Source organism: Sitophilus oryzae, unplaced genomic scaffold (genome assembly GCF_002938485.1).
Source record: "Sitophilus oryzae breed Bouriz unplaced genomic scaffold, Soryzae_2.0 scaffold_1640_pilon_pilon, whole genome shotgun sequence".
Classification (NCBI taxonomy): domain Eukaryota; kingdom Metazoa; phylum Arthropoda; class Insecta; order Coleoptera; family Curculionidae; genus Sitophilus; species Sitophilus oryzae.
The window spans coordinates 1,841,474-1,869,157 of NW_022146326.1; the positions used below are offsets into that span (position 1 = coordinate 1,841,474).

The window sequence follows — 27,684 nt, forward strand, 5'->3', positions numbered from 1 at the left end:
ATAAGTATATAAAAAACTTAATTGGAAATCTTCTTTAATAATATCTTAAAAATTGGAGACATATACCGTACATTACTGAACTAAAAATAAACAAAACATATCATAATTCTTAAAATAAGAAAACTGACAATGCATAAATATAACTAAACATAAAATATAAAGAATAATATAACATACGTTCACATTTTTTCTCTATTATACTAGTAGTATATTATTTTACAAAATTGTTTAAATCAATCCAGTTGTCTACCAGAATAAGAAAGTTTGACAGCTTCTAAAAAATGGAGAAAGGGCAAACGATATATTATACAATTACTGATAGGGTGTAATAAATATCTTCCTAACAACAAGTTTTTATTTAATCCATGTATTAAAAGTAATAAAAAAAGTTTAGGTTTAAGAAAGGTCTGTTTGTTTAAAAAAGCGTTTGCGCGAATTGTTTTTTTAAATTGCAACTGGGGTATGTAAACGGTATATACAGTATACGTTTACAAAACCTATGCTCAGCACTGCAAAAACTTGTCACTGAACATGAACATATTCATGCATATAAAAATTTACATAAATACGTACATGTAAAGTTAAATAAAAGCTTATAATTATTGATAAATTTAAAACTTACCCTCAATTACGTTTCCAAAGGAAAAAAATGACGAAAAAAATCCTCAAAACGCTACAACGCGTAATACGTAAGTAACAGAACCTAAGTGTACTTTGTCTTCCTTCTGCAATTGAACTATAAATTGTGTAAAAGGAGTAGCTGGATATACCATATTTATGTCTTTATGAAAAGTATTATATTAAATAACGCACCTTATATTTATATCAAACAAACAATGTGTGGACACAATGGCGTCTTTACCCTTGATCACGCTTATGAATACCCTGAGCCTAGATGTTTCATAGAAGATGCAACGTGATTGGGTAGATTTGATCATGTGACAAAATTTTGTAGTGTCGAGTATAGGTTTCACATAAGTAAACTATATTCGATTTAGATTCCATCTGCTGTAAAAAGTCTAACGATATGATTGGTAGATCTAATCACTTGACCAGGTTTTATAGTGTCGAATAAACGTTTCGTATTTGTAGTCTCTATACCATTTCTATACAATTTATTTATACTGGATATATACGTTTTTGAAATTCAGTTCTTTTTAATATTTTTATATTGGAGTTCAAATTTATCAAAAAATCACAAAAAACAGTTTGATAATTACTTATTATGTCCTTTGTGTCTGAACTTTTCAAAAATTACGAATATAACTGACTTGGTGCTAAAATCGAAATATTATATACTTAAATTTTATGTTTCGAATATACGTTAAAAAGCAGTATAATAATATTCACTATAAGAAACGTATATACTAAGATTAACGGAAATTAAAGCCCTTTAATATGTGTATATTATACGTTGCATATAAAAAAGTAATATGAAATACGTATATTATTTATACCTTTAAAATAATATACGATATTTATACGGATAGTAACGTTTATTAATCGTATATACTCTTGAACGGTGTTTCTTGGGAAGAGACGTATGTTGAGATATGGCACTTTGTTGTATCAATTGTTATACCAATAATTGTTATACTACAAGAAAGATGGTATTTGAGATAGGTTCTTTTGTCTTAAGTTATGAATGCGTGAAAGAGAAAATGACACATTCTGCCTAATTATTTGCTAATGGTTGCTTGGGACAAAATAAAACTTCTATCATGGTAGCAGCTCTCTTTTACAGTGTGATTTTGAGTCTGATTTTTTGCCAAAAACTCATGATCAGAATGAGTTAGATCCAAAAAATTGTCCAAGGATAAATGGCCGAAGGAAAATTGACCGAAATCATATCACCGAAACGAAGATTGCCCGAATGGAAATTTTCCCGAAATCATAATTTCCCTAAGAACATTTTAGCGAACCAGAAAGTTGCACGAAAAATTCAATAATTTTCATCGCATTATCATTGTCGGGTCAGTATTATTTTCATCCCTATCATCATCGGGCATAAACACGTAGAATGGAAGTTGAATTTGTTATCAGTGAACAAGAAAAACAGAGACTGTTACTCCACAGTTATTTGCATCAAAAAGGTACGGATGAAGAAACATGTTTTGTTTTTGTTTAGTTTGGTTTTTATTAAATGGACCATGTGTTTATACTATACCAAAAATCGACATTTTGGGTAATTTTTATTTCTGTCAATTGTAATTCGATGACTTTTCTTTTCGGGCAACTATGTTTTTGGTTAATTTTCTTTTGAATCAATGGGTTTCGGGCAATTTTACTAAATCCGTTATATTGCTTATGCATTAAAAAAAAAACAGGTGAATTATTTATACCCAACCAGCTGTTACCGATAACTCGCGAAATTTATAGAACAGTAACCCTAAAACCAATAGCAAATTCTTTCAGCATCACATTCTAAACTAAACTCTGGGCCGAAACCTATAATATTACGAAAATATAAAGATCTACAACCCTTCCCAAGCAGCATTTGGACGTCGGCACAACCTCGTGCCAACCCTAGTCTGCACTAGTTTGGAGAATAATTTTTGGGTCGAAACGACGTTGGATACCGACGTTGGCTAGCCTAATTAGCCTAACCAGCCTAATTTAGTACAAACTGCAACGTTGTTTAAAATCCTAATTCACAGAAATACAAAAATATAATAATATGGCGTCTAAGTCGCGTTTTATCCTAAATTGGGATAATTATAGTAAAAATATTATTTTTATGATTTAGTTAGAGACATATGCCAGATGGCAGTAAAGGAAAACAAAACAAAAGTATTTAAGTGTGGAGGATGTTTGAAGATCTTAATTATTGAAACACTTTAACCGACTCTGTAACTCGTTACCCAAGGCAAAAAAAGTTAAACGCAAACAACTTTATGATAAATGTATTGTTTCTACTTTGAAAAATACTAATGGGCCTTAAAATTAAAGAAGTTTTAAACAATTTCTTGAATTCTTTTTTTAGTAAAATGAGAATAATTTATTCGCAGTCGAAAAAATTGTTTCCGCGTGTTGTTTAGGGTCAAATATTTCAAGTTAATGTATTCAAAAAGTAGGAATTGCTATTTTAAGAACGAACCATTTTCTTATTCAACAACATGGCGGCTTTCACTTTGTTGTTTTGGAGATTAAGATGGAGTAGTTCGAGTAGTCGCATACTGGACTAATAAAGTCGCAGTTCAGCCTTAACAGGTAGTATACTAGTCGCAAGATTACCTAATTTAGTCATCCTAGAGTCTAGCTTGTGCCGCCCTCTATATTCTAAATAAACGAGGGAGTGGATAAAGTATCGGTAATATGTCGATGTATATTTAAATTTAGTTTTATATGTACCTTTCTTATGTTCCATTTTAATTAAGTTTTTTTTATAAAAACAAAAACTGCACTGCACTGTCTGATTGAACAGAACAATGAAGTGAAAATTTAAGATTTAAGGTTATGGTTCAATACAATTGCAAAAAGGTAGTGGCTCGACGTCCTACCAACGTAAGAATAAGGAAATCTAAACAACGTTGGAATTAGTAAAACAGACGACGTTTGCATAACGTTGGAATAGGTCCTAAAAGTGACGTCGGAAAACTCTTTATTGCCCAACATTGTAACTACGTTGTCCGAATCACCTAAAGATCACTTAAGCAAAAAAGGTTACAAAACAACGTTTATTCGACGTCGCAGAAGCTTTTACTTTGTTGTAGTACTAGGTCAACGTCGGCACAACGTTACAACAACGTTTACATTTATTTTAATACCTAAGGTACGGAGCTAACTATTTTTCGTATCTAATCCAACGTTGTGTTTAGTAAACATGTGGTCGCAAGTCGTGCAAAAATGCTACTTGGGTTTTGCACTGGTGATAAACCTGTCATTCAACTCAATTAACTAAATAATTACTAAATATATATTAGTTAAAAAAATATATTTTTATATAAAAAAATATTAATAAGAGTATTTTAATTTATTATTGACTTTACTTCTAGAATGAACATTGTCTTTGCTTTCAGTTGATTTAATCCAACGCGAATGTTTAAAAAATTGTTTCTGATTTTTTGGTAATTTCTAGATTTTTTCTTGTATGTATCTACAGTGAATATTTTATTATTTTTTTCCTTATTAACACTTTACCATCATTTTAAAATTTATTTTACATAGGCGTATGTATACTATCGGTCGGAATAGAAATAAATAGTAAATAAAATAGTAAAATTTAGAAATTATTACTTTTCTATTTGTATTTTGCTTTTTATTTTATTTCATCAGATTTATTTGACCGTCTACAGCCGGTAACGAACTACAAGGTTAACCAACTACAAGTTACCTGATCGCTTTGGTCACTGCTCATCGAAATATTGAATCTAATTAGTCGAACTTTTACTGCCTGCACTTTTTATACCCCGTAACCGAACCCGTAACACTCTAGCATAGTTCGATTTATTAATCAACAAAACACTAACTGATGTTTTAACAAGCACCCTAACCAATCGGGTTCTTAAAAGAAGGAACAACTTCATGTGTTAAAAATTCAAAAGATTTTGTAGAAATACTCAAATATATAGAATTAAGTCCTTCAAATAAATTTGTTAGTTTTGCTGTGAAAAATTGATATACTTACTTCCCCTTGGAGGAATCGATCGACATTGTCGAGGCTATACAGACCGGACCACCGCAGTAGTAACATAGGCAGAACCGGACGAATTAGCGTATACCCGTCGCGTCCGCCGGATAAAAAGCAGGCGAAAAAATGCGATAAAATAAAAATAGGTAGATATGTGATGAGAATGTTACAGAATTTGTATTTATTCGTGTTTTAATAGCCAAAACGAATACATGGATTCTCGCTACAGCTCTTGTGTAAAATTTATTTTTTAAGTAAAATAATGGATGTTTACGAAGTTCGTGGCAAAATTCAAATTGTAAATTGTAAAATGGTATTTCCAAAATAGTCTTATCGGGATATACAAACAATTTTTCCACAAACTTTTGTAAACAGGCCAATTCCATCTTTACCTACTATATCAAGAGTTGCCTGATGTGTTGATTAATGAAGAACAGGAGTTAAAGCAAGTGTTTGGGGTGGTTTTGTAGGGAAGCATATGATTGGTCCATTTTTTATAAAGGGTAATTTAACTGTTGCAAAGTATTTGGACTTGTTACAGCAGCAGATTGGCGCTAGAATTCGTGAGTTATTGGGAGAAATATTCCACAATGTCTGGTTTCAACAAGATGGTTGCCCTACCCACAATACCCGTATTGTTCAAGAATATTTGAACAATACTTTTCCCAACCGTTTAATTAGTGAACATGGAACTATTTTGTGGCCCGCTAGATTACCAGATCTTTCTCCCAATGATTTCTTTTTGTAGGGTTATGTAAAATTCAAAGTGTATGGTCATAATAGGGCTAATAATCTGGATGAGCTTCAAGTAAAAATATGAGAGGCTTTCCAAACTATTAGCCCTAATATGTTAGCCAATCAGTCAGACGGGGATTTTACGACCGCCTAGGCTTCTCTCTAGCACAAGAAGGTGGTCTTTTTGAACACTTGTTATAACTTTTTTTTTATTTAGAGTAATATTTTAGTTCTTTTCGGGTTTAGAGAATTTATTTATTTTTAATTTTGGCTTGTACACTCAATAATAAATATTTAACACACTCAAATAAGAAATATCTAAGTATTTTTATTTTAAATGTTACCTTAAGTGAAGGTAAACACTTAAAATGAAAATAATAAATACTCGGCACTCCTCGCGTCATATTCCTAGTGTCACGACCGACCCGTCCAAGCACAACTGCAATTGCATACTGCCTGACTAGCCGACTAGCCGGCAGTGAATCTCTAGTACGAACGCAAATCCGGTAAACGTAAATTCGTCCGGCAACTTGCTATGTTACTAGTAGCCTGGTCTTCTCTGTATAACAGACATAACCTTTCCTGAAAGAACTTCGCTGCCTCTTAGGGGAGTGATGGAAGTCTTGAGGTGTTTCTATAAAATTCTTACTTTCAAGGTAAAGATACCGATGAGTTCCTCGCTCTCTCCAGTGATGGCTAATAAACATATGGAATGGTTTGAAACCCATGCCATTAGCTCTGCAGTCGTCAAACCTAAAATCTGCTTCGATATGTTGACGATACTTTCATGATCTTGAACGGAACTGATAGACAGCTGGATTCCTTCCTCAATCATCTCAACTCACAAACTGCTTCCATCAAATTTACGACTGGGAAAGAGAAAAACATCTGTCTGCCGTTTTTAGAAGTCCTTGTTAGCAGAAATGGGGGATCTATTGAGATTCCTGTATACAGAAAACCCACTTAATGTGCTAACATTAAGTGATTCTTAACTTAACTAAGCATCACTTAATGTTGAATTAAATAATATTAAAACGGATTTGCTTCAGAATGGTTATTCAGAGAAGTCCCTAGACAAAATTATATCAACTTGTGGTTCATCGACCTAAGGAGGATGCTTTACCTCTCTCTTGACTATTCCATATGTGAAAGGAACGTCAGAAAAGATAAGGCGAATAGCCAAAAAGTATAACATTAAAACTGTCTTCAAATCTAGATCGACTCTAAGAAGTGTCCTAACAAAAACAAGGCCGGAATCATTGAAACAAGAGAAAGAGCGCATCTATCAGGTACCTTGTAAATGTGGTGAGTCATATATTGGAGAGACTAAACGTCCTCTAAATGTATGACTTCGCGAGCACAAAAAACATGTACAAAAAAGTGAAACAATGAAGTCAGGTATTGCTCACCATGTTTGGTCAAAACAGCACAATAGAAAGTGGTCTGAAGCTCGGGTTGTCCACAGGAAACCTCACTGGAAAAAGCGTAAATTTAAAGAAGCAGTTTTTATGACAAACAATAATATAATTTTTAGGAATTCTAGTACGGAAATATCTACGATATGGCAACCACTGATAAAACGCACCAATGCAGGCCTTTCAAGTGGACAACTTCACGTGGATTGACTGCACCCAACTTTTTGCTGACCGTTGTGTTAATAAAAAAAAAGACAATGGAAGTCCGAGATCCTTTTAGTTTCAAGCAAACTTTATCGTAAAATTTCTGGATAATATTGTATTACTTAGACAGACAATTTTATATAACTACTCGATTATAAAAAGCAACCAAAATAAATCTGGGAATTTTAATGAAAAATTGCCAATAAATGTGCGCTCACGTAACTTTTAAATTCCGCTCCTGAGCCGGATGATAACTAATCCCTCAAGTAATTCACCGGCCGGAATATTATTAATCAAGTCGAAGAATTCATCTCCGAGCTTATTTCGGGCAAATCTCTTGCCGCCGTTCGATTGGTCGCCGAGAAAATTAATATCGAAACGAATAGATAGATGTAGCAGTCACCTAGCTATTGGAGACGTGCCACAGAATCGAATTATCGCCATAGATGAGAGTATTTAACGGGGGTAATTGATTTGCGGCAAAGAATTTTATATAAAATTAATACGCTGAATAAGAAGACTTAAAGTTATTATCAAATAAACTTTTAGTCACGTGATTAAACTTGACCGGCACACCGTTGCCTACTTTTACCTATTTTCTTTTAATCAAAATATTTTAGGAAACAAAAATAAATTAATTAAAAATATACAAACAGTTATTATTTACATCAAAAACTCACCTTCTTAACAGCACTTAAGGGGTATAAAATAGCGATGAGTTTTTTTACGGTTATTAAGCTATCTTGTACACTTTGCACTAAAAGATGTTCTAAAAAGAACAATGGTCGACTGCAAGGTCTTTTAGTAAACATTTTTAAGCTTTTTTTTTAAAGAATCATAAAATTATTTATTTAAACCAAAAACGTAACTAAATGATTAATTGGTATCATATATGGAAAGGACTATACGATCAAAATTAACCAGACCGTGAAGGTATTTTATTACGACTGGGTTCAATTTAGGTTTATCAGTAGCACTCTTTTTAGCAATTTTTTTAACATGGTAAAGTGTAAATTTTACGTAGCTTAGATTCTGCAGATGAAAAAATTATGCATAACTTTCAATATTTATTTCAAACATAACAAATATAAGCATTATTGTTTAATAATTTCAGAACTTACAGAAAAAAATTCAGTACAAAGCGTTATAGAAAATTTATATTAACGTTAGTTATATTTTTATACATTTATGATTTCATAGACACATTTTTGAGAATTAATGTCTACGTGCTGGTGTTCCATGGATGGTTCTAAATCGATAAAGTATCTTCTTATTTCTTTGGGATCGCTAGAAGAAAAAATACATATAATAATAAAATATAGCATAAACAAATCTGAAATAAATAAAATTATACAAATATCATTTCAATGAAAATATTGATGGTAGAACAATGTTCAAGACTATACAATAGCTAACTGCCTAAAATACAATACGCCACTGAATAGTTCAATACTAGTCAATACTTCAACTATTTCCAGGGAGAGGCATAAAATTGGGGATGCGGTTATTGATAATTTATGATAAGGTTATTAAATTAAACAGGTTGCCTGGTAACTTGACATTAGCCGCCATATTGCGCGTCATCGTCTGGTAGCCAGCAGTTTTCAGCTCGTTTACAAATAATTTTACATTGTTTTCTGAATGTTTTCCGTGTATTAAATGCATGTCAGTGGATTATAGGACAGTTTTAGTGGGCATACTATATTTTTTTTAGTTTCAGTGTACTTAACGTATAATAATTGATAAACTAGAGAGTTTTTTTAAAATTATTTATCAAATTTTCCTTAGAAATAGAGATTATTCCTACCTGTAACAGCCTATAATGCTCAATATTGTTTTTGTTGTGTGATGTATATGTATAATAAATTATTTCGACTAGCTTGCGATATTTTAATATGGTAAAAAGCTAAAACTATTTTTTTTTCGAATACAAACATTGCTTAAAAATGTTAAATGTCAGCAAAATTTGAAAAAAATATATAGACTTTATAGAAAAACAATTTAGCTTGTGGGTAATTGTTATTACTATTAAACATTTTGTTAACAGTTATTTTAAATGTCCCGTTAGCTGACGTAATCGCGCCAACTACTGTGATTGGTCCAAAGTTACGAGGCAACCTGTTAAATAAATACCCTTGGGCACTAGCCAATAGGAAAGCATTATGCGCATGGCTACCATATGGTAACGAAACATGCAAGTATTTCCTTCAATTAGATTGGTTGACGTCGGGATCATAGTGGTTCCCAGATTGGTCATTACTTAGAAATATTAATTTCAAAATGTTTCCATGAAACTGTTGCTAATACTTTTCTTATATTCCCCTGTAAACGATACATAATAAATAACAAAATCAAATAAGCCTAGTGTAGCGCTTTTTTTATTAGAAAAGTCACATTTTTGTTACTGGTATCAAGCTGACATAAACAGTTTTCTGATAACGCCAATTAATTACCTATTTTATTAAAATTGATAAAAGCTGTTGCCTTTTCTGTAATGGACGTTCGAAAAGAAGGTAGAAAGAACTGTTTTTTCTTTTTTGCACTTAATTAAACCTAAGTAATATTAGTTTACGGCAGTTTATTTAAAGGCAATAAAAGTAGTATTTTTACATTTTTGCATGTTACTCTTTAAGACTTTTAACTACTTTCCCTTCCAAATCCTCTTAAACGGCATGATAATACTTGTTGCTTAAAGTATATTGCATATAAATTAATTGCCACTGGCTGCCGCGAATTGCCGCCGGATGTTATACCGGGTGGTTATATCGGTTGACTTTTTGTATTAAAATAAAACTGATTTTTTCCTCTTCGTGTCAATTTATTTCGTGGGCACACTGTATATCAATAAAGTTGTATTTATAAAATCAAAGAACTGTCTTTTTTATTTTTTCAAGATTTAAAATAAATTTGACCTTTTCAATATGATAAAAACTGTACATAATATGAGCAAACATAATCTGTATACCTTTCCATATAGTTAGAACTTAAAATGCAAATCACACGAACTGGGCCCAATTTTTTTAATACATATTACATTAAGTTTTTTATATACATTTATTTAGCATTTGTTATCAATTTCTAATTTTCTCAGCGGCTGACTCGCCCGAAGCGGTTGATATCTTAGGAAATATTTAGCTTTTATAATAGACAGAAAGAAAGAAACCAGTTAACTAAATAAATATACATATATTTAACAACAAGAACTATGTTGAAATACTTACTATACCTAGGTATATACAGGTTGAGTCTTAAATAAGTGCAAATATTTTTAGGGGTAGTATATTTCGACCACAGAATCACAATTATGAAGTTTTTTTCGCAAAAAAAATCAGAAATTTCAGAAAATTTGGAATTTTCTGAAAAAAATTTTGGATTTTTTTTACTTTTTAGTTAAAAACCATAATTTCTTGATAATATGGCAACATAGATTACATTTACAAGGAAGAAAACCCAGAAAATGTCTAGTGGCTCTCAAAATTTTAGCAAAAAGTGATTTTTTTAGTAAAATTTCAATGTAATAACTCGGTTATTTTGGATTTATTTGGAAAACGGTAAAAAAGATGTTTCTTTTATCGAGATATATCAGTGCTAAAAATGTTTGCACTAATTTAACACTCACCTTGTATAATTATGTATGCTGGACTGGACTAGAAATATATTAAATTTGCAGGTAATATCGAGCAATTTTGCTTTTGCATAGTTAAACTTGACAACATCCATACTTTTTGTCCGCATTCCTGTCGCTGCTTCAGATCCGTTTGTCAGATAATAGACATTTTTTTCACAATATAATGTTACACGATCCGCATTTCTTATAATATATCTTCGAGCAAGATCAGAAATGGATTTTTCATGTCCTGCGACCTAAAATTATTCGTTTTAAATGCTCCCTTCCAATATATTCTATTCTATTGCGAAGAATAATAGAATTAACCCCGCATTTCCATCGCCCGTACGCCGCGAAATACCGGCGATATTCCCATACGTTCCTCGTATTCCTAACCTGGAGCGTTGTCGAACTCCATCCAAAAGTACAACAAAAGACTTTTATTGAACTGCCATTGAAAAGGTCGAACGCGAATACGCTTTGCATCCGTTATTGACAGAAACCTGATTGAATTGCTTTCTGGCGGTTTTGCCGAAAAATGTATAATATTGATCTTGTCTGTAATTGCCTTACTACAATTTTTCTATTTTATTACGTGAATTTACATTAATTAGTCGGTTGAAATCTGTTTTTGAAATTAACAATTTTTAGTAGATTTTTCGGTAGATTTTCTCTAAGATGCCATAATATCATAATACAGGGTGGCCCATAGAAAACGTTCCGCAAGGCATAACGGCCAGGGTAATTTTTTTTCAAAGCCAAAAAAAAATTTCAAAATTCAAAAACACGTCAATTTTGTTTATGAAGGGGACAACGTTTGCCCCAAAAATGTTTGCAAAATCTTCAACCCTCTAAGCGGGGGTGTCATCCCCCAACTTTTTTCAAATGGGAAGGGGGGTCAAGTAGTACCGCAATGAAAAGGGCTTTTTATTCTCTATACTTTCCCGCTTCGTTTTTAAAAATCGGTCGAGTCATTGAGAAAATATGAAGGATTGAAATTTGAAAAGTTTATTTAAACATTTATCAGAGTTAATGATAAGGATAAATTCCTTCGACCAATTTGGGTTTTTTTTTATTTCTAGATGTTTACGCATTTTTTCACTTGCCACAAGGTTGAGTGATCAGGTGCGGTAGTTGCTAGATAGCTGTTCTGTGACTTGTGCGTTGAAGTTCTTCTCAATATCGTTAAACTTTTTAACAATTATGGTGTACTCACTTGCAGAAACAGTGGATATAATCGAACTTTATTTTGAAAAATAATGAATGTGGCAATCGGTTTGCGCAGATATTCAATGAACGCCATCCTGACAAACACCTTTATGGCAAAATTGTTCGCGAGTTAGTAGCAAAATTTCGCGAAACTGGTTCCGTTATGAATAAAAAGAGGCAGAAGGAAAATTCTGTAGTAAATGAAGCTATGGAGGTATTCGTATTGCAAGTTCCCATGGATAGTACGCTGAGTACAAGAAAATTAGCCAATGAGACCGGCATGAATTGTACAAGTGTCAAAAGGATATTAAAAAAAAAACAAGTTCCATCCGTACAAAATTCAGTTGGTACAAAAACACAACGAAGACGATTTTGATCGCTTGCAATTTTGTGAAACTATGAGTGAACGAGTGGCGAATAATAATAATTTCCAATTTAATGTGTGTATTTCAGATGAGTGTATTTTCTTTTTGAACGGTGTAGTTAATCAGCACAACTGTCGGTACCCGGCTGAGGACAACCCCAGGGTTTTTCACGAGGTGCACACAAAAAAACCCTCAGAAATTGAACATGTGGGCTGGTATTTCTGGAAATTCTATTCTAGGTCAGTTTAACGATATTGAGAAGAACTTCAACGCACAAGTCACAGAACAGCTATCTAGCAACTACCGCACCTGATCGTTCAACCTTGTGGCAAGTGAAAAAATGCGTAAACATCTAGAAATAATAAGAAAAAAACTCAAATTAGTCGAAGGAATTTATTCTTATCATTTACTCTGATAAATGTTTAAATAAACTTTTCAAATTTCAATCCTTCATATTTTCTCAATGACTCGACCGATTTTCAAAAACGATGCGGGGAAATATAGAGAATAGAAAGCTCTTTTCATTGCGGCGCTACTTGACCCCCCTTCCCATTTGAAAAAAGTTGGGGGATGACACCCCCGCTTAGAGGGTTGACGATTTTGCAATCATTTTTGGGGCAAAAGTTGTCCCCCTCACAAACAAAATTGATGTGTTTTTGGATTTTTTGAAAAAAAAGAATACCTTAGCCGTTATGCCTTGCGGAACGTTTTCGATGGGCCACCCTGTATTAAGTATCTCGCCATGTAAACAAAATATTAAATACCATTATGAAGAGAAAATGTTAAAATTCCCTAATTTTCTACTCTAAAATTAAATTTAAAAATTTGAAGTTTTTAATGTCACTTTTTGCATTCATCTATGGGGTGTTCCAAAAGTTGCTTTTCTTGTCATAAGATTTTTAAAATATTTTTTCCTTTTTAATACGTCTCTCATGTTATATCTCGACATGTAAACAAATTATTAAACACCATTACGAAGAAACAATGTTAAAATTCCCTCATTTTCTACTCTAAAATTCGATTTAAAAATTTGAAGTTTTAAATGTCACTTTTTGCATTCTAAAATTTGATTTAAAAATTTGACGTTTTCAATGTTGTTTTTTGTATTCATCTATGGGGGGTTTCAAAAGTTGTTTTTTAAAAATAAAAACTTATTATTATTAACTATTTTTTTTTGATAGTCCTGGATAAAGTATAGTATTCTACTCGCATCTAATGGCAGTTATTCACTTGGATGATTTATGACACTCGCTAAACATAAACTTCATCCGCGTGAAAAACAGCCACACAATAATATACTATTTTGAAATTAATAATTCTTAAATATTTGTCTTAGAAACTATGATTTTTTTTTGCTCAGTATAATACCATAATGTATGCTGGGTTATTTTTAAAATATTACTAATTTTATATTAAATATTCTGCACATTAAAATCTCTAAGAAACTGCATAATAACAAATGATTTCTATTAAGTATTGGGCCTTTCGGCCTTCGTAAAAAAATTTGTAACACCAGATGTGGTGTGGTGTTACAAGTTTTTTAAATTTATAGTGACATCTCACGTGAGCTGTACGAAAATAAAGTGATACCAAATTAGTGATTTTAGTGCAATAAGATTCGTTTTGTATGCCGCGATACAAGAATATTTATCGATTCAGCATAATACAAATTAAAGGATACAAGTAACAAGTTATTTATATTTGTCACAGTTTTTTATCACTCTTCCATCCTCTAAGACTATGTTCTCTTATGCCCCCTCTACAGTCATACATTCAGTTTTTGTAATATTTACCTCCAAACTCCATTTCTTATACTCTTCTATCAACTTCCTTGCCATGTACTCAAGGTCTTCGTGGTTTTGGGCTAGGATTATCTTGGTCGTCCGAAAAAAATAGGGTGTATAGAGTGTAATCGTTTATTAGGGGGATTGCCATTCCTCTACATTTTAGCAACCATTTTTTAGTGTTTGTTGCAGGTATATTTTGAATAGTATAGGCAACATCCCCGCTTGATACCTTTTGTAATTTTTATGTTTTCTGACAATGAGTCTCGTATTTATATTCTAGCAGTGGTGTTCTGGGTATATATTCTAAACTACTTTGAGTAAGTTGATATTGATATTAGTTATTTCCAACGTTTTCCACAATTTATTTAATGGTATGCTGTCATAAGCCTTGCAGTGTACCGAGCAGTAATAATCCCCACCATGTTATATGGAAGCGAAACCTGGGTGCCGATGACGTACCGCCGCGCCGGCACATGATCGCATTAAACAAGTTGCAACATCTTTGACAACTATTAAGGATCAAATGGTTCCATCATGTCTCAAACGTATCGGTTCTTGAAAAAGCTAGCTACGGGAGCACTGAAGTCATGATTACTAAATCCCGCTAAAGGTGGGCTGGTCACATTTGCAGAATGTAAGAAAATGGCCCACCAAAATCTCTTCTTTACGACAAGCTGGTAGACGGTGAGAGGACACCGGGCGTATAACTCAAAAGGTACAAGGATATTTCCAACGTAAACTTAAAAAGGATAAGCATACAGAATCAGTGGGTAGAAGCAGCGTACAATAGAACGCAATTGAGAACAATTGTAAACTCAGTTAACAACAACATCCAAAAAGTAAAGCGGCAACAAAGTAATGATATTTTGAATGTCCGGAGTACGGAAGAGAGATAACATCACGTATCGGGCTTTCCAGACACAGAGAAGCTCATGAAAGGAGACACCCTGCATAACTATCTTCTGATGCGTGTCAAATACTCGTCAGCGACATTGGCAGTAAGTAAGTAGCTAAACTATTTTACGTTAGGGATCTCACTATAACAGATAGCACTTTTTAGAATATTTTGAAACATCTTGTATATATTATGTTCAATATTATTGGACATAGGGTTTTAATTAAAGTAGAAAAAATTCTGCTTAATAATAAAATATTCGTTTTTAATCGTCAGCTGTCAATGTTCCATTCAGGCCAATAATAGAATTAGCTTTACATTTCCATCGACGCTTATCCTAAAATATTGAAGAGATTTCAGCGGCGAGTACGTTTCGTCCCCTTTTGATCCGCCCGCTTCATCCAAAAGTACAACAAAAGACTTTTATTAGGTTCGCATTGAAACGGTCCGCGTCAGCCATTGACGTGGATTTGATGAAGTTGCTGCCAGGTGGTTGCGATGAAAAATGAATGGCATCGATTTTGTCTGGCACCGATTCAATGCCGATGCCACTTCTGTCGGTTTTAAATATTTCCCATTTCTTTTTTTGAATATATCATGAAGGGTGTCAAATTTTTACAGCTTATATCGATAATTTAAAACTTCTATTTTAGTATACTCTATTTAATGATTCAGGAAAGATTTTGACAGAAGATGACAGAAAACAAAGCAGACACATCCATACGAATCCATTTATTTCACAAAAAAGTTTAAAGTTAACTTAAAAAATATTAGAAAGGATGGGTTTATACAGGGTCTGGCGATAGTGAGTACTGTAGCTCCAAGAATAAAACACTTGAATATTTTATTTAAGTGCAAACCTAAAGTCTGTACGAAGATACATCTCAGGAAAATATTTTAACTTCTATAGGGTGGCTCAAAAAAGTATGAGTGGATCGGGATTATTTTTTTTTAAATGGAAAACCCTGTATATTATTTTTTTATTAGATAATAATCTATACTAATATATAAAATCCTTAAGTGACTGACATACTGATTAATCAGGATCCTGCTCAAACCACTCAACGTAAGAAGGTCAATCTTGGCATACAGGTTGATTCTAGGGTGTAGAGGTTCGATAAAAAGGGATTTTTCGAAATTCCAGTTCCAAGAGGGTGAAACCACCCCTCAAATATTACAATATTTTTTATTTAAAAAACGGCCGAGTTTCCGAAAAAAACGCTTAAACACGTATATTTTATTTTGTTTTTTTACATATTTTAAGATTTTTTAAAAATGTATACAGGGTGTTTCGAAAAATCTGGTCATTGATTAATCACGATCCTGCTTAAAGCGCTTGACATAATTGACGTAAAAAACTGATTTTTGGAAAACAGATTGACTTTAGGGTGTAGATGTTCGATAAGAACGGATTTTTCGAAACTCAAATTCTAAGGGGGTGAAACTATCAATCAAATATTAAAATATTTTTTATATAAAAGCCGGTGAGTTTTTCGGAAAAACTCTTAAACACGAATATTTTATTTTGTTGTTTTACATATTTTAAATTTTTTTATAAATCTATACAAGGTGTTTCATAAAATATGACCATTGAGTAATCACGATTCTGCTTAAACTGCTTGACGTTTAAAGCAAAAACGCAAGGCAAAAGGATTGACTGTGGGGTGTAGAAGGAGGGGTTTCTCGAATCTCAAATTCCAAGAGGGTGAAAACGCCCCTCAAATATTACAATATTTGTTATTTATAAAACGGTTAGTCTTTCGGGAAAACGCTTGGACAAACATAATTTATTTGTTTTTTTTTACATATTTTGAAATTTTTTAAAAAATCATACAGGGTGTTCAAAAAAGTTGGGCAATTTCTTAACCACGATTCTGCTTAAACTGCTTGACGTAAAAAGCATATTTTTGGCAAACGGATTTTTCGAAAGTCAAATTCTTTCTACCCCTCAAATATTATCAAGTTATATAATAATAGCGCCATATTGTTTTTTCTCATGCTGACATAAATGTGAGAACATTTTATCCAGTTTGTATGTTAATGGAAATTCTTGCTTTACTTTATCATCACCATTACAAATGAGTAATTCGACGCGAACATACACGCTAGTTATCTAATAAAGGTAGAATAATTATTATTCTAGTTACTATTCTACTTACTATTCTACTCATAAGAAAATGAATACTTTTTGTATTTAAAGTGTTTTAAAAATTTTAATGGTTTCGCAGATACACGTATCATTATTTCATATGGCTCTTTCAACGGTAAAATAAAAGAGAAAAATCATTGGCTGGCTTTGTTAAAAATTTACTTACTGTGAAAAATGCCATATAAAATACAAAAAATGTTCATTTTTTAATTCTTCACCTACTGAAAAAATAATATACAAGGTGTTCCATTAAAAACTAACGAAAAGAACGAAAAAACTATGTAAGAAATTATTTTATATTCTAAAAAGTTTATTTTCACGTTTACTTTAAAGTTTACTACTATAGCCTAGAATTTTGAACATCCTCTATGATTTACGATTACTATACAGGGTGTTCCAGAAATAAGTCCAAGTATTTTAACTGGTAGTATAGTTCAACCCCAAAAACACGCCTATGAGGTTTTTTTTCACGAAAAAAAAATTTTGAAAATTCGCAACTTTTTAAAAAAAAAATTGAAACTTTTTTAGTTTTTAGTTTAAAAACATATTTTCTTGATAGTATGACAACATAGGTATTAGATTAAATTTACAAAAAAGAAAATTCAGAAAAGATCCAGTGGTTCTCAAAATTTTAGGAATTTTTTTTTTTGTAAATTTTTAAAGTAAAATCCGTTACTCCGTTATTTTGGACTTACTTGAAAAACGATAAAGAGAAAATATGTTTCTTTTATCGAGATCTACCACCCCTTAAAATACTTGCACTTATTTCTGGGACACCCTGTATTTATAGCAAAGTAAGTACAGATCATCTAAAGTAAATACCTAATACAGTTTTGATTTTAGGGCAGTTCTTGTATTTTTATTAGTTTTTTTAAAAGGCTCAAAAATATATATTTTTTATTTGTTTATTATCTCTGAAACTATCGAAATATATTTACTCATATCTTAGGATTATGTAAAATAGTCCGAAAGGAAGCCAAAAATGCAATAATATACAGGATGTTCCATTTAAAAAAAATCATCCCGATCCACTCACACTTTTTTGAACCACCCTATATAATCCTAAAATATTTTTCTAAATATTTTCAGTTATATACAGTTTTTTTCATAATATTTTGATACTCATTTGTCACTAAAATTTTAAAATTATAATAATTTACCGTTTTGTATTCCAATTGTACCAACTTAATTTCTTTGGAAAATAACAACCTAACCTAACCAACTACTTTGAAATTAAAATGACAGACACATCTATCACTGTGAAGGATTCTGTCGTTGGACATACTATATCAATAATTTAAAATATACTTAAAAATAAAATAGATCCAGTGTCATAATGAAACACCCTCTATTTGATATTTACTTTTCACGGCATCATCACAGCGTTTCAAATAAATTAAAATTATTTCTTTTATTCCTTTACGACTAGCAAAGATTAAAACGAAAAACGATGTCGCAATAATATCTATCATCGCATGTACAAAATCGCTTCCAGACAAAATCGATATTATATGTGCATCTTTAGCGAAACCACAAGAAAGCAACTCTTACGATTCTTTTGAAAAGCAGATGCAGAAGTATTTGCATGGAAGCTTTCAGATACGAATCTAATAAAAATGTTACGGTTTTATTGCAGAGATTTCTAGCTCTCAAGCGGCGTTTGATAAAATGGAAATATTTGCATTATATTGTCTCTTATGTCAATAAAACGTTTCAGTAATAATATTATGATGTAGAGATTGGACGTATTTATAATTGAGCCGTTTATGAAAGTTTATATTTCGGATTTGTAGTAAAGTGAGTATTATGTATCATTCTGTTCGATAACGTATTTTATGTATTAAATTATTTACTCTGGTTAGTCGTATATTATGAATCCAATTAAAAACATAAAATGTAAAAAATGCAAATTCTCACAAGGCAGTTCTTGTACTGCAAAAAGTTGTGAGATCACATCTAAATCCAAGTCAATTATTTTAGTTATAGTGTCTAAGGACGCATCTATACAACAACATGGTTATATATTTCTATCTAATCATTTATGTATCAGCTTTTAAAGTGATATCAATATTATACAGATCTATTTCTATAATAATAATAACTTGGCAATTGCACGTACTCTACGTGCAATTGCCGTTAACGTTAAATTATTGTTGCCGTTTAATTGTTGTAACGTATTCTACTAATTAAAATGCGTTATTCTTAAGTACACTTTTTAGATTTACTTAGTAATACGCTGTATAGAACGTATGCAATACATGTGTGTTATATTTTTTTTTACAAATAAATTTTTCTATATAAATAAATCAAGGGACCAAATTCGGTTTCCTAGGGTTTGTTGAAACATAACAACATTAAAATACAATTTTTCTAAAAATATCAATTTTTCAGCTCTATCTAACATTAAATTTTACTATTATACAGGGTGAGTCTACGGTGATTAGTGCAAATATTTTCAGTGCTGGTAGATCTCGATAAAAGAAACGTATAGTCTCTTTGACGTTTTTTTTTCAAAATAACCAATTATATAAGTCCAAAATAACCGAATTATTCAAGTGTGTAAATTAAAAAAAATTGATTTATTTTTAAAAAATGTTGAAAGCGACTGGATTTTTTTCTATATTTACATCCCTTTTAGTGCGGTAACCATAGAGTAAAGCCGTAACCATGGCAATATCAGAGGTTAAGACATTATACCGGGGAAAATTTGCGGTGAACAGGCAGTTCTAAAACGTTTTTTAAAATATACAGGAAAATATAAATAAAATGCACGATAATAATTTTTTTTGTGAAAAAGCCTCATAAATGTGTTCCTAGGATCGAAATATACCATCCTAAAATATTTGTACTTACTTAAAACTCAACCCTGTATATAGCATGGAACAAAACAGACTTACCTCAAACTTAAGAGCCTGTCTCGACTCGTAATTTTTCCTCGCTAGAGCTACCCTGACCCATTCTGGTTTGTCGGATATGCCGATGTGTAGAAAATATCTAACACCCAATAAAAATTGAGCCAGGCATATGAACAACAGGAGGATCCGAACTTCTGACCAATCGGGAAGCAGCATTCTTACATCGGGACTTAAGTACAACACGCCACAGTTCGTCATGATGGATAGACCTCCAAGGACTTCGAAGGATCTCTGTAATTAAAAAATAATGATTATATAACCTGTTTCAGAGATCTTATGCATATACAGGGTGATCAAATATTCAAAAGCGCTATACCAGGTCTCTTACTTGACATACTCCAAACTTTTTTTTACAAAATATACCCACATTTTGTTTTTCGTAGATCTGAAAAGATTCAAATATTATAATTTTATTTTTATTTAAACTAAATCTGTACTTTTTTAAATAGAAGGAGTATAATATACCGTTCAATAGATTTTCCATTTCAGGTATACCAAAATTTCATAATCTATAATTCGAAGGAAGCTGTAGGTCGCACAATGCTCAATGGAACGAAATATGCTGGGAATACCCAGGAGAGACCGTAAAAGAATAGAGTAGATACGATAAACGACCCAGGTAATAGATTCCCCACAGAATTAAATCCGTCAAGTGGCAATAGACAGGACACCTGACAAAAAGGATGGACAACAGATGGACAACAAAAATTACAGCATTATACCCACGAGCAATAAAGACACCTAGAGGAAGATCAAACCTGAAATGGGATCATGATATTAAGAAATTAGTAGGGATAACTTGAGCCCGCATAGCCAACAATAGACCACAAAATGGGCCCAACTACCAAGAGAGTATCTAAATATGTGAGGGAGGCTGCACCATAATTGGAAATTGTTGTTCCAGGAAAACGTCTCATAAGGATTTTTGCAAAAAAAAATTCGTGGATTTTTTTAAATTTTCAGTTAAAAAACATAGTATCTTCATAATATGGCAAAACACAGGTAGGAAGATTAAATTTAAACCAAACGAAAACCCAGTGGCTCTGAAAATCCAAAAAAAAACATTTTTTTTTAATTTTCAAGGTAGAAATAACTCAGCTATTTTAGACCTAGAAAAAATGGTTAAGAGAAAATGTGTTTCTTTTATCGAGATCTTTCAAAACATGAAAATATTTTAACTCACGATTCACCTTGTATATACTCTGTTTTTTTTTTCTCATGTAAGATTTCGACAGACGATGACAGAAGAAAAGCAGATGACGTCCCATACCAATTTATTTATTTTACTAAAAAAAAGTTTCTAATATTTTTTAAGTTAACTATGGATGGGTTTAATTATAACCAGTTTTATTGGTTTATTTCAAAAATGACAGATCGTATTTCAATTTTATTGGTTTGACGAAACGATGATCGACAAACGGACGCCGACACGTATGAACTCGACTTTAGATTTTTGAGACTTGTTAAAGTCTTGCTAAATTATAGGTTATAATTTTGTGTCAACTTATGTCAAATATTTGCGTTTTGGAAGATGATGCATTTTGATTCGTGTTATTACGTGTGTTTTGTGTCTTTTGAAGTCAAGTGGAGAAAAAATCGATGAAAAATTAACTGTAGATCCAGAGCACAGTTTATAGTTAATACTCGCTGCCCAGGCAGAAAGTCTTATACACCAATAGTTACCATTAATAAAGTTTTTATACCGTCTCGTCGTAGATAAGTAATTAATCAACCTCTAGGTAAGGTATAAAATTTGGTAAGTGTTATTATAAATAAAATAGTTTGTTTTATTTAGTCCTGTGGAATATTACAAATTTGTATTTGTAGAAAAGTTACATTGAAAAATATAATAATAAATGCGGAAAGTTTCTTGAAGCTTGAAAGTAAGAAATAGTTTTTTTTTTATTTTTTTTGGTATGTGGTGTGATGTTCTTGTTTGTTTTGTATTAACACATATACTGTTTTTAATAATATAACTAGATTACATTTTTTCAGTTTTACACAGTGTTTTTCACAATATTTTGAAGTAATCACACGGTAATCAATTATCAGTCAAATTTTAAATTATTAATTTCCTGCTATGCGTTCCAGTTGTACCAACTTATTTCTTTGTAAAATAAAATAAACTACTTTGAAATTAAAATAACAGACACATCTATCACTTGGATCAAGGATCTTGTCGTTGGACAGACTATAGTACTGTCACAAAAAGAGCAAAATTGAGGTTAGCTAAAATTTTCTGTTATATTTTTTACTACAAAAGAGGATTTTAAAAAATGCAAAAATTAGAAAGGATAAATTTAAAACATCATCAGATATAAAAACCTCAACAACCGTTCGGTTAAATTAAACTGCCCAACCGTGCACCCCAACAAGCGCAAAACAACTCTCTTTCCACTAAAATTACCTGCCAACCTTCTCCGATATCTTTAACTTTTCCAGCTGACGCCCGACGAAATACTTTGCAAACTTTAGAGGCGGTCGCTCGCTCTAATTTCCGCGATCTTATTAAGGAAACGGCTAGCACATAGAAAATTGTTCAGAGTAAGAGAAAAAAATTCTTTATCTAAAAATGTGTCTGGAAGTATTAAGTATGTTAACGGAATGATGTGGAACAAGGTATTTTTACACAAATGAAGAAGGAAATTAAAGATAAAGGATATATACTATATCCGTATTATAGCACATTTTCAGACAACTTCTTTATTTTAAAGATTTTGATGATCAAACATCAACAAAATTTTCCGTATATTTGGACTAAATTTTCTCGAAAATAAAGCCATAATTTCAAATTCCGTTACAATACGGAAATAGATTAAGGTTTTGTGATTACAGTGATATATAATCTATATGGTTTTGTAACAATTTGCTTATGGCAAATGCTGAAGCTCTGCGAACCTTAATCAAGTCTTAATGAAAGCACGTGCGTTTGGAATTTTGGGTGTGGCTTAACACGACAGGATCGGGCTAAGCCTTAGGCAAATTTCTGAAATATAATATATATTTCCTTCGGTCACACACCAGCTTTACCTGATTCTTGAGGGCGACCCGAAAGTACAGCGTAATACACTCTTAATATAATATACTAAGAGAGTATTTTATTTTATTTAGCCAGATAATTTTGTGTGTTATATTCTTTCCATCGTGTTATATTAACAAGACACACTGAAAATAGACTTGTGCAGCTTTAAAATACTAAGCTGTCAATCGCATTTATTGATATTTTGATGCACTATGCAGTAATTTCATATACAGAAACTAGCGTGGAATAGTCAATAACCAAAATTTGACGTCGGATAAATTATTCGATTGTTTTGATTACCTACTGTATACCGGCCGCCTATGTTAAAACGTTAAAGAATGCATTTTCTTATCTTGATCATATAAATAAGTATAGAATATATTATAATTTTAGACAGGTCATGAAAAATAAATATAATAAGGAATAGTATACACGATATCCCATATTAAAAAAATACGTGTGCACTACGTGCATATATTTGAAGTGAAACTTCTTCTTATTTCCGTCTGTCCGTCTGAAAACTCTATACGGGTACCTCTATCCACGTGCCGAGTTTGGTTCTAATCGATCCATAATTAAGAAAAATCCTGATGACTTTGTTTATTTAGAGGCATCGGTTCGAAACGTCGAGGGCGTCATCCTGTAGCTCGTACCCAATTATGCCGAAATCGACCCACATTTTTCTTCAATATTAAATCCTTAGTCCCATCCTGATATAGCTGTAAACGAAACGTCGTATCCAACTTTGCAGGGTGGGACCCTGTGCACCATCGCTCACGCCTACCCACCAAATTTGATAGCGATCGGACGACATCAACTTTTGACGTTTCTTACGTCAAAACTAACTGTCACAGTGACACGTGTCGCACACGGTAAATTGGCCTTGGTCCAATCTATCGACAGACCAAATTTCATTTAAATCGGACGATTTTTTTATTTGATCTATTGATGATGGGTTTTCGTAGTGCACGAAACGTCGTCAAAATATCATGAAAAAATGAGGCTCCAAGAAATGCGGCTACGTTCCGAGTTTGAGTCCCTTAGCCCGCATAGGACCCAAGTTACGACGCTCCAAGATTAAAAAGTCAACGTTACCACTTTTCCTCTCGCGTCTCGTGTGTCACGGCCTTCAATTTTTACTCCCATCGCGCGTAAAGGAGTTTCATTTAAAAAAACAAATAACTCTAGGTCATAATTCAAGAATCACAAGTCACAGCGAAATTTAATTTTATATAAATAGTTAGCCACGGAATTCTACGTAATAAACTCTACAGGACTCGGAAGATAAGCCAGATATGAGGGTGTCAAAAAATCCAACAATTTCAAATTCGCCTTTTTAGGAACAAAGAGGTTTAGGACAAATCTGTATGTAACATCTTTAGTTTCATAAAAAAGGTAACATAAATACTCGAATTTCTTCAATCTATTCCGAGGGGTGCCTCTTGAGGGCACTTGGGTAAAACATGTACATATACTGCCAAGATATCATTTTACTGGCCAGCGACTGCCAATGACTGCGAAGAAGACTATCTATGTCTGCCTTTGAATAAGAAGACTAAGGAAGGAGAATATCAAAAATCTTAGGTCCACCGCGATGGGACGCAAATATGGCCGACTTAAATTCCGGTTTATCAGTGCCGTTCTAATTTAATTTAAAAAATCTAAAACTATGATGTAGGGTAGATTCAATAATTTATTATTTTATTTTACGTTGTAAATAAATGTTGGTAGTTATTACAATTGTTATAAAAACATATTATTATAATAAAAATAGATAATTTTTAATAATTATTTATTAAGACAAACATCCGATACGCTACTGAAGTAGGTAAGACAAATTGACGTATCTAAATTCTTTGACATCTAATCTTTGACAAGTAGTAAATAAAAGCAAAAATGCAAGAAAAAATATATTATTAGTTAATTTAAGTGAATTTCATAAATGATCGGTTTACTACACGTATGTATATTATATAGTCACTTACAGCGAAAAGTTGTTCCATTATTTCACTCGATTTTTGCCGAGATCTACCGCACGCTACACAACCAACTATTTTAGTCTTTTTCGATAAATCGCGATAGTGTCAGTGTTAATTTAAGTTCTTCCACAATTTCCATCTAGATTTACTACATTTATACAACTATCAGTAGTAGAATAAATAATAAATAACATAAAATAAGCTCCGTAAAGACTAACAAATCCACAAAATTTCAAATCAAATTCAAATGTGTCAAATGAATCGTCAAACAGAACTGTCAAGGATCCCCACCCTAGAGTCCTTTTTCCGCCCACCATGCATGAATACATGAATAGCATTATGCTCCTTCCTTAGTCTTCTTATTCAAAGATGTCTGCCATGCAATTATAGTCAACTGATGCCAGCGACTGCCAAGAAAAAAAGACACCCCTTGTTTGATTCTATTTCAATCACTCAGATCGAGAATAACTTAACAAGCCTTAAAAGAACAACTTTTTTATATAATTAATTTTTAAATATTTTTACTACTCTGAGCATAGACTCTCCACTATTACCAGTTAAAACTGTAAGCGAGTATAAGAAAAGTACGGCTAAAATGTCCGTAGCAGTTTAAAGTAGAAGGTAAACGTTTGGTTAATTCGCGAGGTAGGAGTCATTAATTTGGATCGTGTGAAGAAACTAAACTCAGGTTTGTGCGGTTGTAATTAACACCTGTAGATCAAATAAAATTATGCTAGTTTTATTTGATTGTTGAGCTTGCTGATTGATTGCTCGTCTTGCTAACTGTGTAAATAAAATTAGAAAAGTTGCGTTACGTGGATACCCCAAAGAAATTTACATCAAATTCAAATTTTATCTGACCAGTAAATTCAAAACTTTCATCGACAGGTTAAAAAATACTCCATTATTTAAAAACATTTTGTGTTGAATAATTTATGGCCATATGAGGATCGAGATAAAGATGTCTCGAACAACCGAATGTGTTTAACCAGCAAAATGAATAGAGTGAAACATGCGCCGTTTTCCATTAATTTTTCATTAATCATGAATCAGTCAAACTGCGACAATGAGACTGACAGGTGTACACCCGCCTTAAGAAAATAGTTTAAAAGTATTTTTTTTTTAATTTAAACTGCCTATAATTATATAACAGCAAAAATTAGGCCCATTAAATTCGGAATAAACCTTATGACGCCGTGCAATTTTAATGAAAAAGTATACCAAGTTGTAACTTTATTATCAAAAAACGTCAAAACAAGTCCTAATTGTTAATGCGTGCAGTGTTTTGTTTCATAGCAAACGTATAAATTATCATTTAACTTTGTTAAATTTGTAATTATAGTCGATAATCGTCCGGCAAAATATCCTGTATCGTATATTTATGCTTGTTTTAAAAATGAACGTATTTAGAATTTCGAACAGTGAAAAACGTTCTAAAAGAGACAATTTTCAAATAATAAATTTTTTGATGGTTTTATCACAGCTTTTATAAATTGAAATATAGAAAACAAAAATTAATAGATTTAATTTATAAGAACAGAAAAGTAAACCTAATAGAGTTTTTTTTTGACAGGTAATTCTAAATAAAGATTAATATTAAAATTTCTTTAATTTGTAGTAAAATTGTACATATTAACAAAATTAAAAATTTGAAAATATTTTTTGTATCACTAGAAATTTAAATTAGAAAGATTATTTAACGGAAACAGTGAGAACAAACAGACCTATATTTATCATAATAATATTCTAAATTAATAAATTAATCACATTATTGTTAGTACCTGCCAAGCTCCGATGTCCTTAACTCGTCTTGCTGTCGGTCTTCGGTACAATTTGCAAATCTTGTAAGCATCCGCTCTGATTTCAAGGACGTTATTAATCAACGCCCACAGAGCAGCTATCGGATACACCGAAGAGAATAAAAAGACGTAGCCGAATTGTATGTAAAGCTCTAAGTAATCGTCAAAAGTGTCCTGGTATTCTTCCATATTTCCTTCATTTTCAGCCTATAAAGCATTAAAAGAAAAGTTTTATAAATATTACGCAAATATTTTTGATTGTTGACATTACATTTTGTATAATTAGTCTACTATATTCTTATTGAATTTAATATAAAACTTATTGAATTTAATAAAAAAGATTTTTATTTTGTCATAAGCTGGCCATTTATATGGATTCATAATAAACCATTATTTTTTGCCATTAGTACATATATTTTAAAAATAACAAAACATATTAAAATTCAATTTTAAAAATAAACTGAAATATCGATAAATTTGAATTAGAACGCCCATCGTATATAGCTTACGTAAAAATAATAAAATAGTTCTAACAAGAACTGCTTTTTTTAAAACAAAACTACATCTTTTAGCTTTGAGATCTCAGACAATCTTGTTTGAAACAAAATACTTATTATATAGCTTATGCAAGTTCTGCCAACAAAATTTACGAATGCAAATGTAATTTGCTGATACAGTCACAGTCGTCTTGTTAACATTTATTGCATAATTCAAAATTCAAATTAGAATTTGCATTTTTATAAACGATAAGACTGATTTTCTACAGTCTAAATCTAAAATAGTGATATAACAATACATAAACCATATCTATCGATATTTATATAAAGCAATTACAATTAAATAATTAAAATAAACAATTTTTTTCATAATTTGGACGTTTAGGATACATATTTCCTGTATAATTTATTATATCCCCTATAAAAAAACTAAATAGATATTTATTTTGCAAAAATTATTATATTATTAAATCAAT

The 27,684-nt window shown here is 31.7% G+C and overlaps 1 protein-coding gene across 3 annotated transcripts in view; it reads right to left on the reverse strand.

Moving 5' to 3' along the window:
- Positions 1-8,038: 8,038 nt before the first annotated feature.
- The window catches only part of LOC115880660 (anoctamin-10), a 79,421-nt gene continuing 59,775 nt past the window's right edge, over positions 8,039-27,684 (reverse strand). For all 3 annotated transcript variants that reach the window (XM_030897941.1, XM_030897942.1, XM_030897940.1), the window contains exons 10-12: positions 26,694-26,918; positions 19,894-20,142; positions 8,039-8,271 (exon numbers count right to left, since the gene is read on the reverse strand). In XM_030897941.1, the coding sequence (XP_030753801.1) occupies positions 8,200-8,271; positions 19,894-20,142; positions 26,694-26,918 (546 nt within the window). In that variant the 3' untranslated portion in view covers positions 8,039-8,199. The remainder of the gene's footprint in view (positions 8,272-19,893; positions 20,143-26,693; positions 26,919-27,684) is intronic.